At 42.2% G+C, this 24,099-nt stretch overlaps 1 protein-coding gene across 1 annotated transcript; it reads left to right on the top strand.

The window, feature by feature from the left end:
• The first annotated feature begins 512 nt into the window (after nt 1–512).
• On the top strand, nt 513–19,953 carry cacul1 (CDK2 associated cullin domain 1). The gene is made up of 9 exons (XM_036547497.1): nt 513–951; nt 9,551–9,677; nt 10,301–10,403; nt 12,645–12,740; nt 14,503–14,605; nt 15,802–15,891; nt 16,667–16,805; nt 19,235–19,278; nt 19,436–19,953. Exons 1-9 carry the CDS (start codon nt 639–641, stop codon nt 19,477–19,479), a joined length of 1,059 nt encoding a protein of 352 aa, XP_036403390.1. The 5' UTR covers nt 513–638; the 3' UTR covers nt 19,480–19,953.
• The last annotated feature ends 4,146 nt before the right edge of the window (nt 19,954–24,099 follow it).

The following is a 24,099-nucleotide window of genomic DNA, read 5'->3' as shown; positions in this document are numbered from 1 at the left end:
ATACAGTAAGTACAGCGACAGTACGGGGACAGGATGTGTACAGTTCCACAATGAGACAGTTCTCAGCAGAGAGTAAGGTCTGTTTGAGGACACAACTTAAACTGTTACGTTGCGGTTACGAATGTTTGGTTGTCAAATTACGTTCCAGTTTCGTTATGGCCACGTAATTTGGTTAGCTGGGTTATTATTGATAGATATACATTAACATCAAATAACTGAAATAAAAACCTTTTTTCAAGGGGTGACTGTCTCCTTTCCATGGTTTTATACACCTTTCACCAGCCCTGTGCAACTGCTTTCCCAGCATTCTCTCTTTGCATGCAACATTGCAGTCAGTCTGGTTTTCAGGCGAAACCGGGATACGGCACGAACGCCTCTACACTTGGATTGATTACCCCAAAGTGCCACACCGCACGACTGATTTTATCCGAGGGACTACACTTCCCAGTAGCGAAATAGGATTACAATAGGTGCTGCAAAGTGTCGCAAAGGCCAGGAGGAAGAATGCGGTAATGTTCACTGACAGGTCGGAAAGAAAACCCAGGGAGATGTGACAGGTTGAGAATAAAGAAACTTACCCAAAGTGACATCGCCGGATTTCTTTATACTAACTCCTTAAAAGCTAACTACCCGTAAGGATGGAAGAGATCATGGAAGAAGACCGCTTTGACATTACGGACGATCACAACCATAACAATAACTGTGGAAACGGTGCAAAGACATACATGTACCCCAAGGATGATCTTTCAAATGAGCCCGAACTCCTTCCTCGTTGCCCCGAACTTAGCGCTCACCCTTCGCCGAGGGACTCAGCTGGAACTCTTCAAAGACAGGAATATGTGTACAGTTACTCCGCTGAACCAAGCGGCTGGGCCAGCGAACCCGAAAAAGCTGCAGCTTCGAGTGCAGGGAAACACACTCCAAACATCAATAACTCAGCTCCCAAGTTCTGTAAGTTTATCACATCTGGTAGCTCCCTAGCTACCTAATGCGGTTGTTTGTCTATACCTAAGAATTTGGAATGTTAATAGCAAGCTAACTAGAGTGTCGGTAGCACTCTGTACACGGCCAGTTGCTGCAAATTGCCAGCAGGATCCAGCTAGCTGCTTATCTTGTCTATCAAGCCAGACAGCAATATCCCGTCGCATTTAACATAGGTGTGAGCACTGTGTTGCTGGCCGGCGTTGCATTTGCGCTATGAACAAATCATAAACAGAGGTCTGTTTCAGAAGTGTGGCAAATTTTCGTTTCTTCTGAGACAATGGCATTACGTTGGCCTTCTTGATCAATCGCTGTGGATGAACAGGATGTGATTTTTTGATCAAGCGATCGGACGCGGTGACTATGGTTTCAACAGAGTCACGTAAACAAAATGTTAAAACTGCGTTCGACTTATCAAACAATCGCTTACATTTGCTTTTCATTTGAACGTCAGTGCTATCGTTCATATAGATCTTTCCGATTTCGTGGCATTTTAGTGACTGATATTAGCTACCTTACAAGGCCTATGCAAACGTTTTGTTGTAGTAAGGCTGCAATGACAAAGCTGGGGGGGGGGGGGGACGGGGGGGGGGGGGGGGGGACGGGGGGGCGCAAATCACACACTTTACAGCAAGATTTATCGTCATTTGGACGACGCTTTGCGTTCTTCCACATGGCACGGATGCAGGCAGGAAATTTGCATGAAGGCAACACAAATATGGAGGAGAGTGAACATTACACAGAACTATAATTGAAAAGTGTTTTCTATTTACCTTTTTATATTTTGTTACATGCTTAACCCTTTTGCACATAATTTATTTTTATGCTATGGTAGTGCGTGTGTTACATTACATGGTTCGTTATGTTTTCATTAGCGTTATTAAGCTTACAGTTTCACAGCGGTAGAATGGGAGGGAGATAAAGTTTTCATATCAAAGTGATAAAGATGATCTGTATTTATTAAGATTATTGGTTAAAGCACAGTGTTTGTGTCGATGCAAAAGGTTGCCTGATTACACATATTCTTTCTTCAAAATATGTTTAATGAACTCTTTTCACTAGTCAAGCAACTGAATTGAAAGAAATAGCCCGTTAGCGAATTCGTTTTTCCAATGCCATTAACTTCCTGGAACACAGAGCATACGGTCTCTCCGAAATCCGCCACAAAAGTTCAGTTTTTTTAATGCACTCGAAGGCAAATTCTGGGCCTAAAAAACGGAAGGAACGGTGTTCAAACTGTTTTTTCAAGACAGTTTGAACACCGTTTCATTGGGAATCAGTAAAACAACTACTAGGCTAATTTCCCATTTATTTTATTTGATTCCATTTCAATACATTTCCAACTTTTTTGTTTCATATCTTTTAACATAGAAATATTAGAGATTGGCGTTGATTGAGCCCTTTGGCTCGAATGAAGTTGACAGTTCTGATGACAACAGCCATGACATTGTCCATTTTCAGTGTTTTACAACAGAGTGCCTCTCTGTGGAGTATACAATGAAAATTCCAAAACTCACCCCCTCCACACTGCTGCACTTCCACTCGAAGTCTGGCCACAACTCCAGCTTTCACACCGATCATTGATGGTGCGCCATCAGTCGCAAGACTTATGTATGCCGTCAGATTTATCTCAAAAGTTGCGAGCACAGAAAACATTCTCGCAAGCGCAGGAAACATGCTCGCTTGGCGAGTGCCAAGCAGAAATTCTCGCGCGTGTGGTGGCTGCTTTGTGCGCTAGAATGTTTTCTGCGCTTGCAAGAATGTTTTATACACTTGCGGCATGTTTTGTGAGCTCGCGAGAATATTTTCTGCGCTCGCGACTTTTGACATAAATCTGACGCCATACTTACGGCATGGGCCCAGTCCACTCCCAATTTATCCAGTGATGCAGCGAGACTACTGAAGATGTCGCTAGCCGTAGTAGTGTCAGTCATGGGTACCAGTTCTACGAATTCCTCTGTGATGTTACAAGTAGAATCAACACCTCTAATAAAAATCGCCAGGTGTGCTACATCCGTTATATCTGTACTTTCGTCAATTGCGACGGAAAAAGCAACAAATCCCTGAACCTTTTGAATGAGCTTTTGTGTCAGCTGTCCAGCGATGTCCTCAATCCGTGCTGCCGCAGTGTTTCTTGAGAGGCTAATGTTGACGAAAGCCTGTCGTTTGTCTGGACACACAAGTTCAGCTGCTTTAACCAGTTTTTTTACAAACTCTTCCTCAGAATATGGCTTTGATGCCTGCCCGATGTCATCGGCTATCAGATAGCTGGCCTTTACAGCAGCCTCACTTGTTTCATGGCCTCTTGTGAATACTGATTGCTGCTTCTGTAATGTAGCCACCAACTCCTTCACTTTCTCCTCCCGCAACTGGCCGGTGTAGCGATCATACTTCTCAGCGTGAGTAGTCTGGTAATCCCATCTAATATTATACTCCTTTGGAACAGCTACTTGCTGTGAGCAAACTAAACAGATACACTTACTGTTAACCTCCCAAAAGAGGTGGGCATTTGTCCATTTTTCCTGAAAGGCCCGACACTCTTTATCAGCTTTTCTTATCTTTGACAACATTTTCTTGCCAGCAAGTAGCTAGCTCGTGATCTTTCTTTAGTCATGAAAGATGACTAGCTGTTCAGTTGAAATAGGTTGTTGCCACCTAGTGGATGGATGACGAATTACGTTTTGTGGTAATGGTAAAGAGTTGACGCAAATAGTCGGGCCTGTATTACATCCTCTGGCTGATGTGCGGGCCGTTTTGAATCTTTGTGCGGGCCGGATGTGGCCCGCGGGCCGTATGTTTGACACTTGTGTGATGGTGCCAGGGAACAGTTCTGCATCATATTCTACAAGGACCCACTTCTCCACTTCTAAAACAGGTTCTGGCTCTGCATTCTCCATCTCTGACTCCACATTCTCTCCTTCTCTGAAGTTGAACTCTTTCAGGAGAAAGCATCCACATGCACAGTCACAAAAGCAGGACATTTCCCGGGTTTGGATAACCCCTGGTTTTGTCGATGTCAGCTATTAATAAACAGAAAATACTATTTATTTTGGGGTGAGATTCAAGTCAGATATTGAACTCAGTCACACATCATCAATAATTTGATTTTATAAAATGTATTCAATGTAAATGTTATAAGTAGCATATGAATCAATTATTGATTAAGTTAAGTGAACTAATAACAATTAAACTTATTGAAGCTCATGTCACATTGAGCTACCTGATGTATCTTCATAGTCCCGGGCACTGTTTTTAGCGATGGAGGAATCAATTCAAGGCCTGAGCTGATCTCATCCGCAATCACCATGTACAGCCTCACCGATGAATGCACTGCTAGTTGTTCATACAGTGTGTTGGCGTCTAGGATGTTAGTCCCATAAGCCACAATCCTGTCTGCCAGGTTCTTGAGGGCACTCCCCACCCCATCAGGAGCTCCCTTGCCATGCAACGCCTCTGTGAAGTTCCAGGTGACATATTCAAACCCCCTCATGAATGGCACTGTTGAGGCCAGGTAGAACGCTGTTTTATTGCAGTACTGGAAGGTGTGTCCATCTGCAATGAAATAAATATGCCTGACTGCTGGATGCTCCTCTCTGATGGACTTCAGCACAGGATCAAGATGAGCCCATGTTGCAACAGCATCATGCTTCAGGCACGCTGACAGGGAGGCAAAAGACTCCACGCGTCCCCCACTCAGGTATTTGACCCCAGTATGTAGAGTTACTTGCTGGTTCCCCCCACCAAAGTGGGTGTCTTTGATTTCCCTGCTGTACTTGCAGCTGTAGTTTTCACTATAATCGATGTATACGACCACATCCTTCTCGGTCAGGCTCTCCGTTAGTGACTTCAGCCTCTGAAACTAGTGCTGGATGCTATACACATTAGGGCTGTCGTAGTAATTGCAATATTGCAATACTGCGGTATTGATAAGCCAACTGCAGGGGATGGCAAGCAACCACAACCGCACGTGCGCATGAGAAACTATTTTGGTTGGGCAAAAAAAAAAAAATTTAAAATAGTTTCTCGTGCGCACGAGAAACTTTGATAAATTTTTTTCTCATGTCCCCTAATTTTTTTTGCTCATGTCCCTTTAGGGGCTCTGTAGATTTGCACTTAAAAGATTTAGCCTAAACAACTGCTTTATTTATTTTCATTTGACAATTTATATCTAGCCTGGGCTATAGACTAGGCTTAATCCTTTTTTTTCAATATAGGAGAAAAGGTGTGTAACCTACCTTGCTTTCTTATTGTGCCCTTCTGTGTTCTACATTTAACAGTTAAAAAGTACCGTAAAACTTACAATAATAGCCGAGTCTCCAATAAACGCAGGTCTCATAATCACTGGTATGCGCAACACTTTCAGTGAAATAAACTCCTGCCTCAAATAAACGCCGGGGAAAATTATATTTATTTTTCGTGACTGTAAAACGAAAGAGCAGTGAATTAAAATGCTTACAGCAGTCCTATTTATTTTTTGTGGCTAAAAAATGAAATAACACAAACAAATTATTTTTTTACATCAGGTTAAATGAGGTCGTTTTATTGAATTCAATTTGCCTTATGCATGTTCATCTGTTCACGAATTAGATTAAACATAAACAAACAAAACAAAGCTGTCTTTTGGATCATGGTGAATTTTCCTGGTCAGTTCAGCTACCAATAACTTGCAGAAGCCTGAGGGCTTTAGGTGAAATAAACGCAGGTCTCTTATTATCGCAGAGTCTCCAATAAACGCAGGTAAAGTTAAGTAATTAAAGCAAATAAATGCCTGGTGTTTATTGGAAGTTTTACGGTATTTAATTTTGTTTACAACAATAAAGCATATTTATATAGCACTAAAATCAGGAAAAATTAAGTAATTTGCAAAAAAAAGGCAGTAATACCACATATCTCACTGTTGTGCCACCCTAAATCACCGCAGGGGAAATTCCTTCACCACGACAGCCCTAATACACATGAAAGGCGAATTTGTCAATGTGTTCTTGCGTGAGGTCAGCAAGTTTTTCTATTGATGCGTGCTTCTTCTCAAGCACGGTGTTTTTTACTTCAATCTCCTCCAGCATACCATCTTTTCCTTTATTCATCACTGGAACCGTCTGGGTGACCTACTCGTCCCAGGAAGTGATGTTTCCTTTGGTTGACGGATCGATGGCTGTGGGGAAGGTTTTTCCTTGACATTTAATGCACCTTCTGTACATGCATTCCATGTTGCTTGTACTGCAGACACAAGACTCAACTATCTGAGTTGTAGATGGGGTTGTAAGAATGCCAAGCTGGTGAAGCTTCTTGATCTTAAAATCAAAGCTCTTGTGGATCTTACAAGCACATATTTCTCTTTGTGAGACATTAGGTTTATTAATCTATAAGAGCTTTAGTCTGCGGAATTGAGCCCTGGACAGCTTGTGCCTTGATTTCAAGTTTGTCTTTGGTCTCCCTCAATGTCGACCTCAGTGAGGTCATCGTCGCCTTCCTTTTTCTTCCCGCTTTGAGGGTGGAGGTCTGCACTGGAGTCGGGTAGTTGAATGGCAGTTGTGGGGGGCTTGGTGTTACCTGTACAGCGGTCGGTCAGTGTTGGTTGACGGCATGCCTTGCTGTAAGACTCAGCCCACCTTGAAGCTGAGCATCTTGGAGTAAACTACAGAAGGCAAACGTTAGGGGGTTTTTGATTACTTGAAATTAAAAGTGAGTTTTAAAAATGCTATGTCATGGTTACCCTGTCTATCAAATGTCTACCTTTTTCCCCAGCCCACTATTAGTATAACTGCACGCCACCACCATTTGCTACCCTCTGTTATTTTTATTAATTAAAAATCATATTCTCCATTATTTGCCCCAGTTGTGCCCTCACTGTGTTCCATAGACTTGCTGATGCCCTGCACACCCCCTTCTGTCAGCTGGATTCCCATCTCTCCCTCCTTCTTATGTATACACCTGTAGGACACCCTGAGCTTCCCAGGCAAAGGGATTTTACTGCCATCCTGTGTGACCACAGAGAGCAAGGAAAGCAATCAAATGAGTGCCCAGGCTTGCAACAATAATTAACACATGCTCACTCAATTTAAATAATAGGGTCCAAGTATTGACTGGTCTAACTGCATTTGTTTACAATATTCTAGTAACCACAAATCAAAATTTCCAAAAAGATTTGTATACTGAAATACTCATGCAATGTTTCACAGAGTTTAAGTGGTCAAAACCAAAAAAGAAATAAAACCAAACCAGGGACAGCATTTTTAATGTGACACTACTTGTGAAGTAGATTGTGACTTCCCTGAATTAAGCTGTAAACAAAGGCAAATGATCCAAACTGGAGAGCCCAAGATTTAGGGTGTACTCACACTAGGCCTGGTTGCCTTGTGCCATGCCCAAACACGATTGTCCCCCCTCCCCCGCTGGCCTGCGCTCAGATTGCGCTTAACGTTCCAGGCCCGAGCACACTTACGTCATCACGATGCAACTTTTTGTGTTGAAGAAATGCACTCTCGCACAGCACAATGGAGTTCATGATTGTACTTACTTTGTGGCTTATTTGGAGTGACACACGGCCCTCTCACATGCCTTATCGATTTATCGATTATGCAATGCAGCGATTTTCATTTAATCGTGCTCCACGTATAAGATTTTTACGGAGGCAGCTGACATTTCAGTCATTATGCTAAGGAACAGACCAATATTTTGTGTCAGATTACAGTAGCCTAATCACAATAATGTTAGCTAATGTTAACCAGTTAGGGCTACTACTTGTGTGTGTGCTGCTGTCATCATTACAACAACAAGCATCTTGTATTACTGCTTGGATAGTACACTTTTCAATTCATTCCAGAATATTTAGGTTAATAACGGGTCTGGTTCTCACCTTATTGAACAACTTGAATTGTAGTTGGCGAGTAAAACAGATTCAAATTCCTCCCTTAACGTCAGCTGCCTCCGTAAAAATCTTCTTATACATGTAGCACGATTAACTGAAAATCACTGGGTTGCATAATCGATGCTAACTGGCTGGAGAGCTAACGTTAGCTATCTACTGATACATTTGACAAACATATCTAGTTAGCTAACAGGCTACCTATCTGAACAATTGTTGAAAACTAGCTACTTAAACAGGTTGGCTGCCTCCTTTGTGATACTCTGATTAAGCCCCAGACAACAGCAATGTCACACTGATGCATACTGTGCCCGAGTCCAACTGAACCGTGTCCGAGCCCACCTCTTCAAGTGGGCCCGGGCACGGTACGGAGCGATCACAGTAGTGACTTGTCAAACGAACTGGACTTTGGGGGTCAAACGTGCTCGGGCACGGTACGGATTGCCTAGTGTGAGTACAGCCTTAGACTGTAAACTTTAATTAAACTCATTGGTCAATACAGCCCTCATTTGTCAATTTTTACAAGAACCTTTTGGATTTTCCTACATATGTTTTTTATTAATCGAACACCAGAAATGCCAGGACATACCTGTGTTGAATTTTACTGAATAGCTACAGGTGTCTGGGTCACACCAAGCACACACATCTTCATAAATTACACCAAGGTGAGCAATCATGCTGAGGAGGAAAGTCATGTGGAAGCAGTGGGTCTGGTGGAGGGGAAAGTCACGTGGAAGCAGTGGGTCTGGTGAAGGGGGAAGGTGCATGGAAGCAGTGGGGCTGGTGAAGGGGGAAGGTGCATGGAAGCAGTGGGGCTGGTGGAGGGGGAAGGTGCATGGAAGCAGTGGGGCTGGTGGAGGGGAAAGTCACATGGAAGCAGTAGGTCTGGTGGAGGGGAAAGTCACGTGGAAGCAGTAGGTCTGGTGGAGGGGAAAGTCACGTGGAAGCAGTAGGTCTGGTGGAGGGGAAAGTCACGTGGAAGCCGTAGGTCTGGTGGAGGGGAAAGTCACGTGGAAGCCGTAGGTCTGGTGGAGGGGAAAGTCACATGGAAGCCATAGGTCTGGTGGAGGGGAAAGTCACGTGGAAGCAGTAGGTCTGGTGGAGGGGAAAGTCATGTGGAAGCAGTGGGTCTTGTGGAGGGGGAAGGTGCATGGAAGCAGTGGGTCTGGTGGAGGGGAAAGTCACGTTGAAGCAGTAGGTCTGGTGGAGGGGGAAGGTGCATGAAAGCAGTGGGGCTGGTGGAGGGGAAAGTCGCATGCTGTGGCAACAGTGGGGCTGGTGAACTTACCATTGACTAATGTAATGGCATGCAATTGTTTCCTTTAGGTATTACTAAAAGGATTTCAAATTAGCTGGTGTTCTTTAAGCAATTCTGACATCTGTACCCGTCACACTTTTGCATTTTTTTAAAAAAATTGTGAAATGAGAGCAACTTATTGCAGTTACTATAATGTTGCATACTAGATGCTGTTGTACCCTCAAGGATACTTTTATGACCATTATATTTAAGTGTCGCTATAATGTGAATGCTGTGTTTTTTCTTGTTAAACTTGTATTTACTGTAAGTTTCAGTGTGAAATATGTCAGACCTAAGTTTTAGTGGTAAATGATTCTTTATTGTTAATATATCTTTTAGTTGCGAGTGTTGGCTTCCAGTACTTATCTTGTATCTTGAATCTGTTTATTCTTTCATGTCTGATCCAGTGATGAATGTGATGACTACTGAGGATTATAAAAGCACATACTGGCCAAAACTGGAAAGAGCCATTGACCAACTGCTGACACAGAGCCAAGTGGACTACATCCCAATCTCATACGAGCAAATATATAGGTAAATGCTTTTCTTTTTTTATTGGTACATATTTTGGAAGTAAACTGTGTTCTTTTTGCTGAAACCTGGGAGCTACAAAATGCATAACTGGGGGTGCATACCTGTTCTTGTTCATGGAGTGGATCAGTGCCAGTGTCACATTACTACCGCACAGTCATGTTACTGCTCAACACTCACAACCCAACATTCATGTTACAGCCCCACTCTAATATTACAACCCAACATTCAACCCTACACTCACGTTGCAAACCTGCATTCAGTTTACCACACTCATGTACAACCCCACGAACATACTAAACCCCCCCTGCATGTTAAAACCCCATACACTCAGTGTTAAACCCCACACTTACCTTAAAACCCCACACAGCTAGGGCTATAGGCGAAGGACTAGAAGCCTGATCAGTATTTTGCGTTTTCAAGTGTCTCCATACAAATGTAGGAAAGCTTCTAGGAATGTTGGTGGGGTTTCATTAATGAATGAGTATGTAATAAGGTTTTTATTAGTAATATGTATAAAGCATCGAGATATAATTACATGGTTACAAGGCAAATGTGAAGTGAGAATACAGTATATACTTGCAGGAAATATTTACTCTGTATTTCTGTCTGATTTCACTTTCCAGCTGTGTATATAAGTGTGTGTGTCAGCAGCACTCAGAGCTGATGTACAGCGACTTAAAACGCAAGATAACTACTTACCTTGAACAAGTCTCACATGAGTTACAGGTAAGGTCACTACAAGATAAATTCTCACCTGGTATCAAGTATCAGATGAGTTATGGGCAAGGTCAATTTGTGTAGACCAAGTACGTCACACTCCATATTAATCTCTCTCTTTCAAGTGTAATAGGATACATGCATGCATATGTATTACATATTGCATTAATTCATACATCTTCAGGAAACTTGATTATGAGAAGTGTTCTTGTTTCTAGATAAATCCAGTTACTGAAAGCAAGTATAAGGGAAAGGTTATAAATTTACAGTGAGAAAAAATGAAGATGAAGCTTTATGGGCTAACTGGTTAAACCTTTACAGCCAAAGGTTAGACAGGTCATTTTTGCGGTTTGCTTAAGACCCCCATAAATTAAGCTTCTTTTTCAATTTGAGGGTAATAGCAAATTCCTTAGTACATATCCAAGTTGCTATTTGGGAACATATTTCAAAATCAAGTATGATGCAGTCATAAATCACTTCCCTTATTATGGAGATCTGTAATGCAGAGCAAAACCTTTGCAACTGCTAATCTGATTTATTAATGTATACCATGTTATATATTTATACATATCAGTTGTTAATAAACAATGGCTACAAACATAATTACATTTTGGTTTACTTTCCATGTTATTTGCATTCAGTTTTTGTGTAGTGCCAAACATGCATGGACTGTGGCTTCTCTAAAGGTTGAGTCTGAGGTGAAATACACTGATGCGCCAAAACATTATGACCACTCACAAGTGAACCGAATAACGTTGATCATCTCCAAACAAGGGCACATGTCAAGGTCTGGGTAGATTCGATGGTAAGTAAACAATCAGTTCTCATAGTCAACGTGTTGTTTGCAGGAGAAATGGGTAGGAGTAAAGGCCTGAAGGACTTTGACAAGGGCTAAATTGTTGTGGGCAGTCGACTGGGTCAGAGCATCTCTGAAACGGCAAGGTTTGTGGGGTGCTCCCGGTCAGCAGTGGTGAGTACCTACCGACAGTGGGGGGAGGAGGGACAAACCACAAACCGGTGACAGGGTGTTGGGCACCCAAGGATCATTGATGCGTGAGGGCAACAAAGGCTATCTCGTCTGGTCCAAACCGACAGAAGATCTACTATGGCACAAGTCAGAGAAAATTTTAATGATGGTTACGGGAGGAATGTGTCACAACACACAGCGCATCGCACCCTGCTGAGTATGGGGCTGCATAGCTGCAGACTGGTCAGAGTGCCCATGATGACCCCTGTCCACTGTCGAAAGCGCCTATAATGGGCATGTGAGCGTCGGAACTGGACCTTGGAGCAGTGGAAGAAGGTCACCTGGTCCGATGAGTCCCGTTTTCTTTTAGATCATGTGGATGGCCGTGTACGTGTGCGCTGTTTACCTGGGGAACTGATGGCACCAGGATGCACTGTGGGAAGACGACAAGCCGGTGGAGGGAGTGTGATGCTCCGGGCAATGTTCTGCTGGGAAACCCTGGGTCTGGCCATTCATGTGGATGCCAATTTGACACATGCCACCTATCTAAACATCGCTGCAGACCAGGTATACACCTTCATGGCAATGGTATTCCCTGATGGCAGTGGCCTCTTTCAGCAGGATAATGCGCCCTGTCATACTGCACACATTGTTCGGGAATGGTTTGAGGAACATGATGAAGTGTTGACGGTGAAGGTGTTGCCCTGGCCTCCAAATTCTCCAGATCTCAATCCGATTGAGCATCTGTGGGATGTGCTGGACCGACAAGTCCAATCCACGGCAGCTCCACCTCACAGCATACAGGACTTGAAGGATCTGCTGCCAAGGTTTTGGTGCCAGATACCACAGGACACCTTCAGGGGTCTTGTAGAGTCCATACCTTGGCGGGTCGGTGCTGTTTTGGCAGCACACGGAGGACCAACAGCATATTAGGCAGGTGGTCGTAATGTTTTGGCTCATCAGTGTATGTGGTTTTGTTATCCCTCATTAATATGAGGATTTTTACAAATATAAGTCAGTGTTGGAGTGTTGTTCTGTCTTGAATTTCTTAAGATTGCTGAGATGTAGCCTAATAATTAGCTTATCCTTTTTGCCCACATTTAGTGTGTGTTTTCTGCAGGTTTTCTCTTTTATTTCTGTGTTTTACTTTATGGTTTTTATTACAATTTGAATTAGTTCTGAGCATATTCATATTTAAATAGAGACTCAGTATTGTCATCTGAGCATTACATAGATGATTGAACAACTGTTAACTAAGAATGCAGTTTTCCATTTTTCATTAGGGCAGTTCACCTGACACTTTCATTGAGAAGTTTAACTCTGCTCTCACCCAATATATGGCAGCCCTTGAAAGCATAGTGCCAATATTCATTTATATGGTAAGTAATGAACCTGTTAGATGTCCATTTTTGCATGCTTAGCTAGCAGGGTGGTTGGTAATGTGCATATATATGTCACCCTAAGAGTAGTCTTAGTAGCCTTGAAATCCCCAAAACCCTGTGCCCTACAGGTAATCATTTGACCATGTTTTCACAAGTCTATAAACATCTTAGTTACTCTATTAACAGCAAGACCCATAGGGGTAATGCCATAACCTCTGTTTCTCCCAGTGGATGTTGGGAGTGTAGGAGGGGGACCTGCTGTGCATCCTGTCCCTGGAGGCCAATGGCCCCCTTTTGAAGCAGGCAGGTGATTTCATAGAGGTGCACGGCACCTCTAAATGAAAAGAACTGGACACTAAGGTGCGAATCACCCCTTTCACTTTTTGGGGTGATGGGGGAAACTGTAACTGATTGTGGGGGTCCTCTTAAGAGGCTGCCCATTTCACCAGATGAGTGGAGGGACGGTTGCAGAAATTGTTGGTTATATAACCTCTGCCCTAAGGACAGCATAAGCCTGTCTGTCTTCCATGTGAAGCTTTGCCCTGAAGTCTTAATCAGCACCAACTCTCAACAGTGCTGAGTGGGCCAGACCTGTGTCTGTAGTAACCCATGGAAGCCAGCCGGTCCCACTCTATCTGGTTCTGCCCAGTGGCTCTCAACATGTTCAGGGCTCCAGGTTCATATACACTATATGGACAAAAGTATTCGGACGCCTGACCATTACACCAACAGGGACTGTAATGACATCGTATTCAAATACATATACTTTAATATGGAGTTGGTCCCCCTTTTGCAGCTATAACAGCTTCCACTCTTCTTGGAAGGCTTTCCACAAGATTTTGGAGTGTTTCTGTTGGAATTTGTGCCCATTCATTCTGTAGAGCATTTATGAGGTCATGCACTGATGTGGGACGAGAAGGCCTGGCCCGCAATCTCCGTTCCAGTTCATCCCAAAGGTGCTCGATGGGGTTGAGGTCAGGGCTCTGTGCGGGCCAGTCAAGTTCTTTCACACCGAACTCATCAAACTATGTCTTTATAGTCCTTGCTTTGTGCACTGGGGCACAGTCATGTTGGAATAGAAAAGGGCCTTCCCCAAACTGTTGCCACAAAGTTGGAAGCATAGCATTGTCCAAAATGTCTTGGTATGCTGAAGCATTAAGATTGTCCTTCACTGGAGATAAGGGGCCTAGCCCAAACCCTGAAAAACAGGTGTGGCCAAATACTTTTGTCCATATAGTGTATGTTGGTTGGAACCATGAGGACCTTCATCAAAACTACCAGTTCCCTTTGAGATTACCTGTGCTTGGCTGGTTTTACTCTAATTCAGGTTTTTCAGTTTGTTGTCAGTCACTCTGAGTATGGTAGTGTGATTTAAGGTAATGGTGCTTTTATAGTTCACTGTTAGGCTCTGTGGTAAAGTTATTGTGATGGACGTATTTTGTTTGTAAGTGCAATTTGTAGGCACTGTGCTTTTATGCTATTATTTTGGTATTATGTTTTTTGTGGTTTTATTTTGGCAATGTGTTTTTATGGTGAGGCTTTTAATTTGCCACAGTATTCAGCTTGACACCTGCTAACTGTGATTCTGGCTGTTATGCACCTATTAGTAGTATTATTGCTGATTAGTACCATGCCTTGCTGTGATATAAGGCCATGTTAGTTGCTCTAAATGCGTGTCTTTGAAATAAATAATAATAATTTCAGATTTGCTTAATGCACAGAGTATCAGTTTGGTTGAGTTTGTCATTTTCACTTGTAGAACAAGTTTTACATTGAAACGAAACTAAACCGAGACCTGAGAGATGATCTCATCACACTGTTTACGGATCATGTTGCAGAAAAACATGTGAACACATTAATGCGTAAGTATAATAGTTGCCATTAGTTTTTTTCCCCACTGTATCTGTCTGTCTTTTCTCACTGATTTTTTTTTCCACTTTTCCATTTTCTCCCCAATTTGGAATGGCCAATTCCCCAAATTTTTTGGAATGCCCAATTTGTCGTCGATGTTCGGTCCCATTGCACAACCCCCACTATCAATCCGGGAGAGCGTGGACAAGCACGTGCCCTCCTCTGAGACACGTGATGTCAGCCGCTGCTTCTTTTCGCACTGCGGTCCACAAGCCAAGCTAGCACAGAGATGAGTCGGAGGAAGACATTTCATATGCAGCTTTGGCACGTGGACCACAGGTGCCCGATCGACCAGCAGGGGTCGCTGTTGTTAATGGGACCGAAGCCCCAGTCGACGTACCCACCCCTATCCCCGGCAGAATGAAGCCAATGTGTTCCGCCTGTGAGCTCCTGGTCACTGTCGGCTAGTGACATGGTCGGGATCGAACCCGGGCCGTAGTGTTCAGTCTACACTCGGTGTTGCTTTTACTGACTGAGCCACTTGGGAGCCCTCATTTTTAAAGTTGAGTTAGACTTTGGGCCTAAGCTTGTAACTGTTGGCTGACATCCTCCCAAAAACTACACTGCCTTTTTTGTCAGTTAGTTACAATTTTTACACGTGTCACTTTTTTGTCAACCCCCTAACAACATAGGACTATTCTAGCATATGCATAGGACTATACCCAAACACACACATGCACAGCACCATCAGGATCTGTACACACACACATACACACACATTATTTTGACTATAACATTAACTGTTAGTGTTTCACTGCATTTGTTACCAGTATGTAAAATACACCATTAACTCCAGAGTGTTGTTCCAAGCCCACACTGCAGTGCAAAGCTGGCCTTTCAACAGAATTTGCCACCCATTTTTGATTTTCCTGTGTGTTTTTGAGCACAGCACCACTCATTTGTGTTCTATTTGAAATTGAGATTTAAAATATTAATATTTTTCTCAGCAGTATTTTTACAATTAAAAACAACTATTTTCCAATATAATGGAATGAAAGCAAGAAGATAGCTATGTGTTAGTAATTGGCTGCAACTTGATATTATTTGCATATCATACAACTGTACCTAACCTTGTAAAGAGATTGTCATGCAGCAGTACCAAATCATGTAAGAAATTTTGTCATTTTGTGTACCACTATTTTTCCAGCTCTCCTTCTAAAAGCCCATTCCACACCTTTTCAAATCACACCATCAACAATGGCGAGCATAGTGAAAGGCCTCTACACCCTTCGACCAGGTAAGCAGTGCTATTCACATGCTAACCTGGAATGCGTGTACCTATATAGCTTGAGAGGATTAAATGTATATCAGTGTGCACAGATAAACTTAAAATGTTAATATAACTAACAACCCGATAAAAAAATACCAACTCATAAATGTTGAAATTAAAGATCAACCAAATGCTTTGTGCTACAGTTTCATTTGATCCTCTTTACACAACAGTGGTGGTAAAATACCAAAACTGCACACCACCCTGTTCACTCTACCAGCCAGTGTTGTAGCCACCAGCCGGTGTTCAAGCCACCAGCCAGTGTTCTAGCCACCAGCCAGTGATTACACCAGTCAGTGTTCTAGCCACCAGCCAGTGATCACACCAACCAGTGCTCTAGCCACTAGCCAATGGTCACACCAACCAATTTTCTACAACCAGCCAGTGTATTGTGGGTCAAGTCTTTTTATTTATTTATTTATTTTATTCAGGTCCTTTATTTTATTTTAATTGATTGAACTCTTTTGTTGACTGTTTTATTGTCATTTAGTACACTTTTAAATGTCTTAGGAAAGAATGGACCCCTGAGAACTTTTACGTTATGTTTTATGTTTTATGTGTTATGGTCTTTGTTGGCTGTAGAGCAAGTGTGAAGATGAATGATGTATGACAATTGTCTGTCTGTTACTACATGTGTCTAGGACTCCTTACTGCAAACCAAATCTACCTCTTGGTACAAATAAAGTAACCTGAACCTTTTCCTGGGCATGGAAATATGATGCTGCTTCATGTTCACTTGCAGATTGGGTCCAGTTAGCTCCAGCACTGTTTTCCAACTTCATTCCCCAAATTCACCCACCAGTCCGGGAGTCTCAACTCCCAGATTACGCTGCTCAGGACCAGAAGCTTCAAATGGACCTTGTCCAGAATGGCTTTTCCAGGTGGGTCCAAAGTGCTCAATGGCTAGGAGGACTTATATGGTTATGGTTATAAAAATATTTGCAATTTAACATAAGTAAGTAAAACATACATGCAGAATTAGTTTTGCAAGGAACAGATGAACCTGGTGTTGGAGGAAACAACAACCCCAGACGCAAATAAAGTTTTGTTGGCTCACTAAATGAAATGGGCTCCTGCAGTCCCTACTGTCCCACCCAAAATACACGTGAATGATGCATTCCTCACATCGATGACATTTGCTCTTTCCTAATGATGTAGGAGCCCAGTATCCCTCCTGTTCTTATGTTTCCAAGTCCAATTCTGTGAAATAATCAAAATGACTTGTCATTTGGCGAGTTGCGTATCAACAAACAGGTGCAAATTTGTCTCATTTTTACAAGATCATTATATAGCAGAAATATGCCATTATTTCCATCAATACTACAATCATAGTGGATAGCAAAAGTTTGGATTACGTAGAATTATAAGAGATACAAGATTTACATTGGCAATGTGAAAATGGATACAATTTTCAGCTGTAAACAGAGTCCTGAATCCCTGAGTGATCATAATTAGGACCATGAATTTGCAGCCTTTTAGTGTTGTTGCCTGCTGCTAATTGAGTTGAAATTCATTATGTGTTTCTATAACCATTCTCACAAATAAGATAATTGACAGTGATCATGGGGTGACTGATTAGGCAAAGGTGTGTTGCCCAGGTGGCTCAGGTTGGAGTGTGTATAGACAAGCTCTTGGCCAAAGTTTGGGGTGTTTCCAATTATCGTTGACATTGGAATAAAAAGACTAATGGTGCGTTTCCACCAAGCTGTACAGTACACTTCGGTACAGTACGGTACGCAATTATTTGTGTTTCCATCATCAAAAGTTGCGAACCGTACCAAAATAAGCATACCATACCGTACTGGTTTTTGGTACCCTTCTGTTGGGGTACCAAGCAAGGTGGTACGGTTTCTAAAGGATGGAGCTACACTCACTGCTGTCCATCACTTCCGATGGACTTCGTCGGAAGAGTCGTCACTTCCGTGCGACAACGTGAATACAAAATAGGGCTGTCAACGTTAACGCTCGTTCGCAATTAATCTGGAAACTTTAACACGTTAATGTTTTAACGCAAATTAATCATATTGTCAAGTTTGACCGCAACTCCCTTCTGTAATTCCAGCGTGGATATTTGCCTGGCTGAATTACTGAAAGGCATGGCAAACGCAGATGTGCTGAACGGCAAATTTCGTTTTAACCCTTTCGCGCATACAGTCACACCGGTGTGATTAGCCATTTAGTGCATATGCTAAAACTGATGCAATTAGAACACTAGATTGGAGAAATTCTAGCTAATTTTGGCTTTGAGGAAACAGCAATTTAACTCTAAAAATATAGCAAATGCTAACTGAAATCTATAAGAAACTTAATAACGCAAATGAAAACATAACGAACCATATAAGGTAACACGCGCGCTACATACCATAATAAATAAGTTACATGCGAAAGGGTTAAAATGAAATTTGCCATTCAGCACATCTGCGTTTGCCACGCCTTTCAGTAATTCAGACAGGTAAATATCCGCGCTGGAATTACGGAAGGAAATTGCGGTCAAACTTGATAATATGATTAATTTGCGTTAAAACATTAACGCGTTAAAGTTTCCAGATTAATCGCGAACGAGCGTTAACACGTTAACCTTGACAGCCCTAATACAAACACAAAAGGTCATTAACCGTCTCTGCTGTGTTGCGTTCTTCGCACACTTTTATGATGTCGCGCTACTTACCTAGCTGACTCCACAATCGCCATCCAGCATACGCCCTGCCTATTAAGTAGGGTATGGTTGGCGGTGGAGACACAAGTCGTACCAGGGTTTACCGTACCAAACCGTTACTCAACGAACCGAACTGTACTGTACTGCTTGGTGGAAACGCACCATAACAGTCTAGCTGGCTTGCTGGCTGTGCCTAATTGTGTAATAAAACTGCTAATTTGGCTCACTGGCTCGATTACAAGACAACTTGCTTGTCCTTTAAATTGCATTGGAGATGAGCCTGAATATTTATTTGTGCTGCTGTTGCAACGATCTGGCTTATACAGATTTGGAGGTGATTCACATGACTCAGTGATGTGTTCAGAAAGAATGAACCATACAGCACTAATATATGCATATTACAAGAGCAGCAGCAGCATTTACAGAATATCGGGTACCACAGTAATGGCCACTTGACATCAGCATGTCTTTGTACTAATTGATCTGATCAGAGGGACATATGTGTGCCTCATTCCGCCAGGAGTTATAGGGGAGGGTGGGTCAGCCAGAGGTTTGTCCGTGCTGTAGCTCATTAGCTACAGTCTGTCTGCGTAAAGCTGTCTGTGAAGTGTCTTCATCTGGTAGTTTGGCCTTCTCTTCTTGTTTGTGTTGCAGAGGTGACCAATCTCGTAAAAGATCTGGTGAAGAACTGACAAACAGTAAGTACAACACTGTCTTCAGTCTGCTTCTGTTTTTACTCAGAATGTGACTTGAGTTCATAACTGCTAAAGTGGTACCATTATTCCTCTGTGCACAAAGCAAAAATGTGAAATGCATCTACAGTTAGTAATTGGATATGTATACTTTTTATCACAGATGTGTCATCATCTTCCTGCCCCACATCCAGATGCTGCAGATAATGGGCATGCAGAGCCAGCCTGCCTTTTTTATTAACATGTTCTGAAATACAGACATGAACAAACGTAGCAGGAAAGACAGGGCACAAACCAAACAGCTGGAAGTGACAGGAATTAATGTTTGGTGAAAAGAGCAGTTGTCACCTTACCCCCCCCCAAGTTCTGAAAAGCACAGCTGAACTGCAGAAGCTGCTAATACATAAGGGTGATCTGGGCACTCTCCTCTCATGGTGAGAATACTCAAGCATTAATGACATAATGGAGGTTTCAACAACTTTTTTGTTTATTATTATCTCCACTATCCATTTTTGGCTCTGAGAAAGTTCTTCTGAGGGAAAAAGTGCCTTTCACTGCTACTTTGGATAAGCATCTTTTTATGTAATATAATCATTTTCATTTTTCTGTGACACAGGAGTGAGAAAATAAAACCATGTATACAGACACTGAGTTTCTATTGTTATGTGAGTCTAAATATACCCGTGCTATTTTATATCTTTCAAAGTTTATTTTTCCTCCTATGTTGAATTTACTGGTTTTCAGCTGTAATCTCACAAATGCACATGTGCCACATTTTTGATTTTCAAGATGGTTTGGATTTACATGGAATTTTAATATGATTTTGGTATAATTTCAGCATACATGTAGAGAGAAAGAATGCACATTGTAATAAGTCTGCTTTTCCTTGCAAAATGGGATTTGACTTGTGAATAATCAACTACTTGTATTGTGTAGAAAGCTATTTTACTGCAGAAACAAGAATTGGTGGGGTGCATTTAATAATCTCATAATTTGCCTATTTTCAGTTTTCCACATGCATCTATGTTTGCGATTGGAGCAAAATACTGGTTGTATAAATCTGGTTCTCATAACTCACATGGTTTAACATATCTGTATTGCTTCTTATGGTGTTATGTATACTGAAGGGGTTCTTCTATGCAACCACGGTAACCAGATTCATGTAACATGCAATGGAATGTTTGGAGAGTTATCCCAAAGAAATCAGACTTTCCTGATGGAAGAAATAATCTGCAATTTTTTGTTCGTGTTGCCTTCATGACTTCATGACATTACATTTACCTTTTTTATAATGGACACTCTAGTGGAAACTGCCACAATATGTTTGATAGGAACACTTTTGTAACCATTTCTTCAACTTATGGCACTCAGTGACCCAAAATTTGCCCAAATTCCTGAAATTTGCAGCTCTATGGCATAAAATATGATGAAATGGATTGCTTCTGTGTGTTTTCTTCTTTCATACCCAGTGTTAACACTGGTGTTGGGTGCATCTACAAAGTTCTACAAGCTTCTTATGAATACCTAGACAACAGAATGTTGAAGCAAGGATTCTTGTTTGTACATGCTTATGGGTATGAATAATTAGGGTATCTACAATTATTGATGTAAATCTCTATACATCAAAATAGAGGTACACTTGTGCAGATTCTCACAATGTCTTCGGTTCAGTGCTGTGAAGAACGGTTTTTGAATTGTAAGCCGAAATAGTCATAGAGTTCACTCTTCGCTCTAAATGTTGACATATCTGCTCGCAATCCAACATTTACATATTTTCAACAGAGCCAATTAGAGACAGCTAGTGTGAAGCTACTGCTGTTGCAGCAGATCCAATCAAAGACAGCCTGTGTGAAGTCACTTGTCTGAGAGGGGTGAGGAGGGGGAGACGGCAAGCCCAATGTACAGAAATTGAGGACACCATTTCCGCGTTTGAAAAATGTGTTTTTTAAACAGCCATGTCTCTGTGACATATTATTTATGCCTTTATATATAATTTATGTCAAAACAGAGGATACCTTGTGCAGATTCTAACCATGTCTTCAGTTCAGTGATGACAGTTTAAAAAAAATTTGCTAATTTTACCCCCATTCAAAAACTATAGGCAAGAAGAGCGGGAGTATTTCACTTCTGCATTTGAAAATACACTTTTTAAACAGCCGTATCTCCATGAATTCTGGATGTACACACAAAGTTAATAAATTCTAACCACGTAGTCAGTTCAGTGCTGTGATGTATGGTTTTTGAGTTATGATTCTTTATTTGGACTTTGGTATCCCCTCACTCTAACCAGATTAACATTTGATATTTAAATTGCTGCAACAGAGCCAATAAGAGATAGCTAGTGTCAAGTGACAGTTGGGTTTGAATTTTCGTTGCTTGGCAACATTCCAGATGGTCTTGTGTTGCTGTGTGGAGTAGTATTATGAGAAGAGATGTCCCGATACCACTTTTTCACTTCTGATACCGATACTGATACCACAGCTTTGGCTAGGCCTATCTGCCAATACCGATATCAATCCGATCCTTTGTTTTACTCTTGAACAAATAATAATAATAATAAAATATATGGAAGCACTTTGCTCATGATGGCCAATTAGCCACCTAAAAACATCTCACTCAAATGGAGAACAAACAAATACTTCCCCAGTATATAGTCCACACCAACAGTTGGTTATGAAAGACTACCACCTTTTATTCAAACACTACAAAAAAATGGGGCCTCTGGGTGGCTCACAGGGTAAGACATTTTCCTGGGAGCCCTGAGTTCAGGGGTTCAGATCCCAGTCTCGTCAAAGCCTTAGGTAGTGGGTAGCAGGTAGCCGAGCGGCCGCAGTGCCTACGTCACTCCCTGAGACCTGGTTAAGTAGCATTGTTGCCGACAGGCTAGGGGCAATTTGCCTTTAGCTCAACTGGCAACGACCCTGACCGTAAGGGACTGGCAGCGAGGAGTGAGAACCTTGGTTCGAAACTCGCTCGCTTGCCGACTCACGTAACATCTAATACACAACGCAGCAAGATACCACCTGTTACACTATCACCTCCCTTTCCTGTCAAGTGGTCTTTAAAACTTACCGGTGAGGGAGGGACTGCCCTGCTGTGTGTTGGTAACGATGCAGTGCGTGCCAAATCAGAGAAATAAAATATAACAACTCGTGTCAGTGTTTGGAATGAGCCTAACCTAACACCGGTAGCGAGTTAGCTTTGTAGCCATTCCTGAACTGCGAATAGCAGTGGTCGGGTGTGTTTGACCCTCTAGTTGGACAGGAGACATGTTGGTAAAAGTTCGGCATGACCTGCCTGAGGTTGGCTTTATTAAAGTCCCCAGCCACAATAATGGTGTTTGTTTACATAGACACTGAGCACGTCATGGAGCTTAGATAGAGCCATACCTGTGTCCGCGTGAGGTGGGATGTACACAGCAGTGGCAATGACTGCAGTAAACTCGTGGGGTAGGTAGAATGGACGGCACATTATCGTCAGATGCTCCAGATGAGTTGAACAGGAACACGACAGAGTGGTAATGTTCCTGGGGTCACACCATTTGTTGTTCACCACGAAACAGACCCCTCCACCTCTGGATTTACCAGCCTCTGTTGTTCTATCCATCCATTGAACAGAGAAGTTTTAGGATGGCATTACGGCCAGGTCCAGAACCGAGGGGGTCAGGCATGTCATCGACAGACGGAGAATGTTGCAGTCCCTGATGTCCCTCTGGAATCTTATCCTGACTCGGAGATCGTCCATCTTATTCTCCAGAGACTGGACGCTGGCGAGCAGGATACTGGGCAGAGGAGGACTGTGTGCTCTGCTCCTCAGTCTGTTGCGAACCCCACCGCGTTTTCCTCTGCGTTTCTTCTTCCGTCACCTCGGAGGAGTTTCGTTTCATCGCAAAGTATCTCAGATGGCCACGTCGGTTCGGTGGTTAAAGCGTCGCAAAATAGGTGAATATAATGGTTGCCGATGTTCAAAAGTATTCTACTGTCGTAAGTAATCAGTGCAGTTGTTATTTGTGCAAAAGGAAAGAGTAGTAAAAAATATATAAATAAATAAAAGCACAGTCTAAACAGAGCGACCAGAACGGCGTCCGGACACAGCGGCGCCATTTTAGCAATCCGGTTTGTATAAATCTAAAACAAACAAAAAAACGCTTAAAACTGTCATTCACGTTTCGCATCATACCTGAGATGAACGAGTGTCCAGTAGTCTCGCCACTGCCCAATGTTGTTATCAGCGCGTGATGTCTAGCCTAATCCATCAGCCCAGCGGTTCCCAACCTTTTTTGCTCCATGGATATTTAGCTATACATTTTTTTTTTTAATTAGGCTGTTGCTAATATTAGAATTGTATGAGGAATCCTATTTCCAATTGAAATTTTGTTTGCTTTTTTGCTTAATTGTGCATCACCTTCCTTTTTTTAAGCTGTACAACCCGCAAGGAAAGGTTACCCGAACTAATGAAGCAAGCTAATTAATCGTTATAGCCTATATTGAAATCCACCAATCATGACATAGATTAAAGGAACTAAATTCTTAAAATGTTTTGGATGAAATAAATGACTAGCAGGCCCTAATGTTAAAAAAGTGCATTAAATATGATTTTTAAAATCATTAAATGCATCATTAGCTCTCTGCTGTCTCTATTTGGCCAATTATGAATAGTCTGTTTGTCCATGCACGTTTGGAACCTCCGTAATCTTTCTTACAGTAGCATAACCGCATAGACTATTAAAATTTGATTATAAGTCTATCACTCGCTTGTTTCCCCTTTTTTCTTATTAAACTATGCCATGGTCATATGTGCCGCAGCCTTCCAGTCTTGAAAGGCAAA

This window comes from Megalops cyprinoides, chromosome 15, assembly GCF_013368585.1.
Source record: "Megalops cyprinoides isolate fMegCyp1 chromosome 15, fMegCyp1.pri, whole genome shotgun sequence".
Taxonomy (NCBI): Eukaryota; Metazoa; Chordata; class Actinopteri; order Elopiformes; family Megalopidae; genus Megalops; species Megalops cyprinoides.
The sequence above is the reverse complement of the archived record's forward strand: the minus strand, read 5'-3'. Positions and strand labels throughout refer to the sequence as shown.